At 34.4% G+C, this 8,943-nt stretch overlaps 1 protein-coding gene across 2 annotated transcripts; it reads right to left on the bottom strand.

Moving 5' to 3' along the window:
- Window positions 1-1,185: 1,185 nt before the first annotated feature.
- Window positions 1,186-8,738, bottom strand: LOC131161643 (transcription factor bHLH110). Of its 2 annotated transcripts, XM_058117560.1 has the most exons (8): window positions 8,062-8,709; window positions 7,708-7,883; window positions 6,906-7,533; window positions 5,757-5,909; window positions 3,411-3,476; window positions 3,246-3,311; window positions 2,347-2,409; window positions 1,186-1,878 (listed from the first exon to the last, which is right to left on the bottom strand). In XM_058117560.1, exons 2-8 carry the CDS (start codon window positions 7,842-7,844, stop codon window positions 1,672-1,674), a joined length of 1,320 nt encoding a protein of 439 aa, XP_057973543.1. In that variant the 5' UTR covers window positions 7,845-7,883; window positions 8,062-8,709; the 3' UTR covers window positions 1,186-1,671. The 2 variants fall into 2 exon arrangements, with proteins under 2 accessions (XP_057973543.1, XP_057973544.1); XM_058117561.1 differs by having other exon boundaries at window positions 7,708-8,738.
- Between the last annotated feature and the right edge of the window lie 205 nt (window positions 8,739-8,943).

Below are 8,943 nucleotides of genomic sequence, written 5' to 3' on the forward strand. Positions count from 1 at the left end.
ATTTGGACAAAATGTAGAATAAAATTGTATTGACTTTCTTTCAAATTTACTAAATTCAGCTTCAAAATATTTAATAGATGCTCCCAAACACCACCTTAGAGCCATGAAAATTAGGTGAAATCTAGAGAAAATTTATCCTAGTTATTGGTTAGTTTTATTGGAAAGCATTATTTAGTGTTTGAAAATTTTAAATCTTGAAAGTTCAATGAGAACATATTCCATTGAAACATTATCAAGTGTTTGCTTTCATTTGATTTTGTGGAAAAATGTTGTATTGTAATTTTATTTCCTTTTAACCAGAAAAAGTGATGCAAATTTATTCATTAAAATGTTATTCATAATAGATGCATCGATTAAATTTCAGTGGGATTATCAACGCGTGCTCATTGCATGCATTTTTAATAATTGAAACCCAGAACCACATTTTTTTGAGCTTTCTGCATATGATTGCCACTTGCTAAGTTATGAATATGAATGCAATAGGTAAGCATATTGTTTTATTTTAGTTTTTTCCTTCAATAAACAAAGCCATGCGTGTTTCTTTAGGTCAATCGACTATTGATGACATAGTAAACATGTAAAAGTTTTTAAGGTAAGAATGCTTTATGTTGTGGATAGTGTACCATTCTTCGTTTTATTGCCTGTGTAGATCTTTCAAACTTCAATTGTTTGGATCAAGCATTTTGTTTGAGGAAATGAAAGGAAAACAAGAAGCAATTAAGCTGGATTTGGTTAAAAAAAGTTTAATTGTATTCTGTTTCTAGCAATTAATCCCAAATAATTTTAGTTAAAATAGGTTAACCGAAATACCCGAATTACCCGAATTGGCAATTTGGTCGGGTCGGTTCGGTGTCATCCATCAGTTAGGTCGGTTCGGTTAACAGCACTATTTAACCGAATTTTTCAGTTAATTTGGTTAATTACCCGAATTTGGTCGAACCGACCATTTGCTCACCCCTAATTGGCATTAGCTAGTAGACCGTACATATGGGCCTATTGTGAATGGATCCTCATAGATCATGGGCCAATTATATATAAATGGGTCCTCCTACTGAAGATGGATCATCCTGGCCCAGACATATGGACGTGTTTACCAGCCGCGAGTACAACTCAAAATTCAAAATCAATGCCTTGGAAAAATTAAAGCACAAGGAGCCACCAATTCTGAAATAGAGAATGCAAAAATTTATAGATATGCATCACGTAAACGCGTAAGCGATGGCCACTGCATAAATTAATTAAGTTCATACAGTATCACATATATGCATGCATGAATATTATAATTAAATAATAATTAATTAATTAATGGATCAAACGTGGTCTATCCTCCTGGAATCCTACTTTAGCAGGATGACCAAATTTGCTCCATTAGTACCAGCATCGTGAGAGATGGGTGAAGAGGCTCAACTGAGCTATCTTAGTAGCTAGCTACTCCCCCCATTGACTAAGTACTTACTTAGGCATATAGCATGCATGCATGCACGCAGTGGCTTATATATATATATATATTTGCTGCCCTAGCTAGCTGGGTTTGATCGATGATCAATCTTAATTTGATTTGTTCGAGGTATGTGGCTCATGCTAGCTAGCTAACTAATTAATCAACTATGATTAATAATAATACAATGCATGATAATGCGTGCATGAGCGATCAGTAGGCTAGCTAGCTAGCTAGGTTAACGGTCCTCCTCCTGGTCCAGCTGGGGTGGTGGTGAAGTCGTGGGGTGGCGGCGGCCACAGAGCATGGGGGCTGCTGCAGGTGTCGTGAGTACTGGCAACGTAAGACATGCAGGACAATGGCACCAGACACAGCCCTCGGCTTCTCAGGTCTCTTCTTCCCTCTGTCTCCTTCCCTCCTTCCTCTCCATTACTTGAACCCTGAAGTATCATCCATATATCCAATATCCATCATACCCATGCCATCATCAATATTATAAATTATAACCAATTGACACTCCATCTTTACTCCACTTCCAATTCTGAACTATTGTGAGTTTGTTTTATTACCATTTCATCCATACAATTTTGTGTATGTCCAACAGTACTAATATATATATATATATATATATAATAAATAGCGGCAGTGTCTAAATCTTTGAACACTAAACTGATTTATCGAAAAAAAAAAAAAAGAAGATGATGAACTCGATTCTCTATCTTTTTTGTAAAAAAAATTTAAATATTAAGATATTGGTAATTATTGAAATTCAAATTTTAATTATTTAATCAGAAAAAACTATCTTTAACGAGTATGACAGTATAAATACTATGTACACTGTCTGTGTAGCACTTGATCATGAATAATTCTATGATTTATGAGAAAAAGAAAAATGATAATTAATTTACCCCTTGAATTGGTCTATAGGAGGGCCTTCTGCGAGCTGACTTCATGTATGGGACGCTCAGCGTCTGCATGTAGAAAGTATAACAATTAATTTTCAAGAAGTCAAGTCAATAAGTCATGCATGCTGCAATCCTCTTCACTGCTTTTTGTTCTGATATGACAATTTGAAAACAAGGAGGAAGAAAATCAACCCGCTTTGGCATAATTAATTATATACTGTTGTACAAAATGGTTCCTTAATTAATTTCCATGCAAATTGCACTAGCTGCAAACAGTGGACACTGGACAATGATCTAAAAGGAGCATGAATTTAAGAAAGTAAATTTATATATATATATATATATATATATATAATTTTGTACTATTTTTAAACTTTAAATTTACATTTATATAAATTTAAATTTAATTGTAGTCCCAATTCTATATTTTCAATCACAACTAAAGACTCCAATAACCCAATTATTTTGATACGTATAACTCTATGTTATCGATCAGTATAGTCTCGGTATCGGCTACCAAAAATGGTCTCTAATTAATAACTTAATATTATATATAGGCTTTGTATGAAGACTTTTTTCTTTTTGGATTAACCTAAGCTATTAGAGGGAAAGTAACTCATCTCTCTTGTTGTACTTTTTCTTGAATCCAATGCCTCCCAAGGGTGGCTCAGGTGGTAACACTCTTCTGGTTAAATGATTAAGGTTCAAGTTTTGGGGACTACAACTTTCCATTTGCTATAATACATTGGTATTTAAGTGGAGAAGAGTAAAGGAGTGAGCCCATTATCCCGGTAGATTAGTCGAGTACATGTTCAGAAGGGATACCATCATTTAAAAGAAAAAAAAAATTTAGAATCCAAACTAAATCCTAAAATATTTACACTTCAAAGGAAAGGACGTACCTCGACCTGGTTTTGAAGGAATTTAATGTATCCAATTGCTTCCATTAGTACCGATGCTGTGTCTGTCTGCAATAAAATTTAAATTTTATATTGCCTTTAATTAAATTATTTTATATACAATATTATCAAAAAGAAAAAAAAAGATTTATATATATATAAATATACCTTGCCAAAGGGAGCGACCAATTGCTGGAGAGCTGCAATTCTATCTCCTAATTTTTCTTTCCTAACCTGGTGGGATATTGTGAAATGCACATGTTAAGCATGGACAGTTAATTAATTAAGAGTACTGTAGATTTTTTATATTAGAATTATCATATTTTTCATCAATTATTGAATCAGTATCAAAGTTTTGTACAATTTCTTTCTTATTATATATGATAAAGTAATTCACAAGATAGTCATCTTCTATCTTATTGCAAGTTTGATTTTAATAAAAATCATAACTTAAAAAAATAAGCATGCTCAATTATAATTTTAGAAATAAGAATAATTCAAATAAATTGAGTCAATCTAGTAAAAAGAGGATATATTACTAATTCTATTGTTTCCATCAATTCTAAATATAATTAAAAAATGATTGACACTTTCTAAAAACTCTAGAGACTAACAAATATTAAGTTATTAATGTTATAATTAATGTTTCAAAACTTGCCTTTTTCAGTGAAGTCCTAGAAATAAAATTAGCATATTTTTATGTTAAATATTTTTCTCACTTTTTGTTCTTTAAAATTATTCTTTTAAGAATTATCGAGTTGTGTGTTTACTTTTAACTTGATATTATTAATAAGTTCTTGCTATAATCTATATTTTTTTATACAAAAAAAATAAAGTACAATCATAGAAAAAAAATCATTTAAGTTAATTTTTTCTTTTATTTTTTTTGCATGTGTGAATATATATTATGTGTGTGGCAGTGGGTGTGCCCTTTAGTTGGGCGTGGGGGACTGAAAGGGATAGGGGGTTTAGACATGCATGTAGTAATTGGCAAAGTGAAAAATTAAACATTTTAGGCTATCAGTCTAATTGTATCTTCCATAAAATTTTAGTGAAGGTTCTTTCCATCAAGCTTAAAGAAGTACTATTACTAATCATTTCTAAGCAGCAAAAGAATTTTGTTTTGGGTAGACAAATACTAGATGTTGCTCAAATAGAAAATGAAGGAGTAGACTTTCTGCGGAGGAACAAGATCGAAAGCTTTGTGTGAAAACTCCATTTGGAGAAGAAATTTGATCATGTGAATTGGGATTGTCTCATCAACATATGAAGAATTATGGGGTTTGGAAAGAAATGGAGAGGTTGGATAAAATGGTACATTTCTAAGCTTCTTTCTCAATTTCGGTTAATGGAGAGGTTGCCGGTTTGTTTAAAAGCTCCAAGGGACAAAGATCCCCTTTCTCCTTAATTTCCTTTTTGTTATTATAGTGGACACACTTTTGCGGATGATCATTAGGCCTTGGCCATAGATTTGATGTGGGGAGTTAACATTCACAACTTGTCTGATTCCATCGCTTTATAGCATCTTTTTATTTTTGCAGATGACGCTTTGATTTTTATTGTAATAACTCTTCTTCAAAATTCAAGAATTTGGGGGTCATCCTGCTTTGTTTTGAGGCAGTTGCAGGACTGAAGGTCAATCTTTCCAAGAGTCTTATCTTCCTGATTGGAGTCTGAAAGGGTGCAAAAGGAATTGTTGAAATTCTTAATTGCAAATTGGGCTCTTTCTCTACTTCATACTTGTGTCTACCTTTGGGGGTAAAATCAAATTCTTGGCATGTTTGGGATCCAGTTGTGGAAAGAATGGAGCGGAAGCTGGCAACATGGATCGAAATCAAAATTCCTATCATTGGGAGGTAGATTGACTTTTATAAACTTTGTTCTCTCCAATCAAGCTATATGTTGTATGTCTATCTTTCCCATGCCTAAGAGAGTAGTGCAGGCTTTAGAGAAGCTATAGAGAAATTTCCTTTGGAAAGGATCGGAGGAGAAATTCAAACACCCCCTACCGAAATGGAATTTAGTGTTGCAACCCAAAAACCAGAGCAGGTTGGGCATCAAAAAGTTGGAGATTATGAACAAAGCTCCGATGGGTAAATGGTTATGGTGATTTAGCAGGGTAGATCAGGGCCTATGGAAATCGATTATTAGCATCAAATACATGTACAACATAGATGGTTGATCTCCATCAATGCCTTCGATCAGGTTGCCTAGGGTGGAGTTTATGAAAGAATTTTGTTAAACTAAAGGCAACTATTTGGGAACATATAAATATCAAAGTTGGAGACGGGAACAAAACTAAATTTTGGCTGGACAAATGGGCTGCAAATGCTACACTTTTAATTGTTTGTATAACAAATTCTAAATAACCTCTTATTAGTTTGTAACCACTAATCTATTACTAGCAATAGCAATAGGCACTTTGGGAGCCAAACATAACTATAGATTTTTCAAAAAATTATAAGAACCAAACATTACGTTATAATTAATATTTATTAATTGACATGCACGTACCTTAAAGGGAGGGCAGCAGGGGCGGGAGTCCGATCGTGGCTTCTTGCCGGCGCCGGCGGTGGCTGCCTGGGATGATGCCTTTGGTTCCGCAATCAAACTGCTGATGGGTCTCTTTGCTTCTGTAACCCCACTGCTCCCAAACGCCGCCGACATCTTTCAAATGCCCAAAATTTTACGGTCAATAAATTATTATATATATATATATATATATATATATATATATATCAGCCTTCAAAATCATGATTTCCATGAAATTTTAATTTCAGTATGGACTTAATTAATTAATTAATCATTTGGGCAATCTCGATCTAATGGAAAATGAACGATTTACTTTGAATTTCTGAAAAGGAGACGCATATAATGCACATAAAGCTGAAGGGGTTCCCTAGCTAGATCACTGTGTGTGCATAAAGAAAAGATAGCCACGCTTTTTTCTCTCCTTTGCAGCCATAAATTGATAAAAGATAATTTTGAGTAAAGAGTTTCAGCTTTTCTATTTTTCGACCAAAAATATCCACAACTTTTCCATTAAATTAAATCATTATATATATATATATATATATATATATATTAACATGTATATTGACTAAAATTAATCTCAAAATGTTTGAACTTTTCACTTTTAAATTTTTCTCAAGAAAAATTGGAAATTGTGCATTAGATAATAATGACAAAACTAACTAATTATAATTAAATAATATATGTAGTAAGAAGGTTAATCAAATTAATTTGGAGAGTCCAACGATAAAAAGATAATTTTGGTAAAGGATTTCAATAGTCCCTATGAAAGATAATAGTTTTTTATTAAATTTAAAGCATTTTAATTATCTTAACATGCAAATGACAATTTCAGAACACTATAAATCCTTTCAAAGATTTAGAAATTGCGCATATATAATTAATAACAGAGCAACTAACAAAATATAAATACTATTTATATGCTTGTTACATAAGAAACAAATCAAATTTGTCACTTGATTTCTTTTTTATAAAAAAATTTCAATTCAAAAGGTGACAAATAGTTATGAAAAAGGTTAATTAACCCAAAAAAAACATTATCATTAATACTGTTATTAATCACGCCATAAGAAATTCATAGTTAAAATGAGAGAGAAGATATAAGGAGAGGAATTAGAAGAGTAAACCCACTTTAATAGTGTTACTTAGCGGTCCATGAATTGTAGTTTGCTGAATAGCATGATTATCCAGACCAAAAGAAATGTCATCCTGTGCAGCCTGCTGGCCAAAACTCCCACCACTGAATCTACCTGAGGTTAGGAGATCCAAAACCTGCAGATTCATCACATCCATGGAGCTCGAAGTTGTGGACGAAGATGCCTGCCGGTTTATCGAACCCGAAACATGTATGCTTGGAAAGATCTGGCTGAAGCTCCTTCTGTAGTTATTAGGTCCACTATGATCTATGCTCTCAAAAGTACTAGAACAGTTTGGAGCAGTAGTGTACGGATCTTCTTGCTCATCCTTCACGTAGTTGGCGGCTGTTAAATGGAAATCTTCATCTGCAGTAGTGTTTGGGGTGAATTTGGGGACGACAGACGATGAAGAATCCGAGAGCTCTTCCTTAATTTTTGGGAAGTGTACCAGGTGGTCGTGGTCATGAGATGAAACCCATTGATGAAACCCTAAGTCTTGGGTCATGGAACTCATGAGATGGTGAGGTGGGCTAATCAGGTTTTCATTTTTCTGCCTTGAAATCTCCCTGCTGGAGTTGAGGAGGACTCCGTTGCAATTTGGGTTGATGTAGTTTCCAGTGTTCCTGCATGAATTCGCGGACAACAAAATTAACTTATGTTAATTAGAGATCTGGAAAACCTAGCTAAGCTGTAGAGAACAAAATTAAGAAGAACACAGTAAGGATGGAGCAAAATTTAAAGCTTTAAGCTTCAGATCCATGTAGGGAGAGAGAGAGAGAGAGAGAGAGAGAGCTTACAAAATGAAATTGGGAGACCAAGCATGGTGGGTGGAGGCAACGGATCCATAGGAAGGAGAAGGCGCAGAAAAAGCAGAAGACCCAACAAGCTGGTCTTGGAGCTGATGATGTTGGTGATGGAGATTTGCAGATTCCATGTGTATGATGATGGTGCGTATATATATTTTACAGATAGCCTTGAAAATCCCAAGATAACAAAAGCTATAGCTTAAGAATATTAACTAGTAATTTATTAAAGCTTAGCATAGCTTTAATATTCTGGGTGGGGAGCTCCAGGAATTGAACAAGAATCTCAGAGTGGTATAGTGGTACTATATTCAAAGAAAAGCAGTTGTTCAGGTGACACCCACATACCTTCTTAATTGCTTTTCGCCTGCTACTCCCAGCAGTACTACTCCTCACTTTCCTGAGTTTCCTCTTTACTCTTCCGTCTTAAAGTAAATCTTAAAAAGAAAGAAAAGGGCAGATGATGATGATTAATCCATCTCCAGAGTACTCCACACCTCGCCTCTCTCTCTCTGATTAGCTTTTTCTTTAGCTAAGCTTTTTGCAGCTTCTCAATGTAAGATTATAATTCATCATCTACTTTCTCTCTCATCTGTTCTTCCTTTTTCAGTATTTTTTTTTTTCCAAAATGATTTTCCAGAAGCAAACGCAGCCCCTCCTCACATATGTAGCTAGCTAGCTATCTGAGCTGCGGCTTTTGGCAATCTGTGCAATAACAGGGAGATGATTATATTTCATCTACACCATGATTAAGATCCCCCCCAGCTGCTTGCTGCCTTCGATCCCAAGGCTTCGTTTTCGACAAAGCTCTCCCAAGACAAATGATGGCTGCCATTTCCTCTCTCTCTCTCTCTCTCTCTCTCTCTCTCTCTCTCTCTCTCTCTCTTATATGTATGTATGTATGTATCAAAAACAGTACAGATGAGGAGATGGGAGCGCTCGATATTCCTATGACCTAATAGAACGAGGGATTGTAGCTATTGATATCACGTTGGCAGTGATAAAATCTTGTAGTGTCGGCATATATATATATATAAGAGAACAAACGTAGACCTAAATATGATGTATCCTCCAAATATTCCTCCCCTGATCCATTAATTAATTACAAGTAACCGTTCGCGCATGTTGTTTTACATGTGCCCACATAATACATATGTTAAAAACATTGAATGATTAGAGTGTTTAGGAGAGTTTAAGAAAGGATATGAGATGAGATCGAGATGAATCTTT

This window comes from Malania oleifera, chromosome 8 (genome assembly GCF_029873635.1).
Source record: "Malania oleifera isolate guangnan ecotype guangnan chromosome 8, ASM2987363v1, whole genome shotgun sequence".
NCBI classification, from domain to species: Eukaryota; Viridiplantae; Streptophyta; class Magnoliopsida; order Santalales; family Ximeniaceae; genus Malania; species Malania oleifera.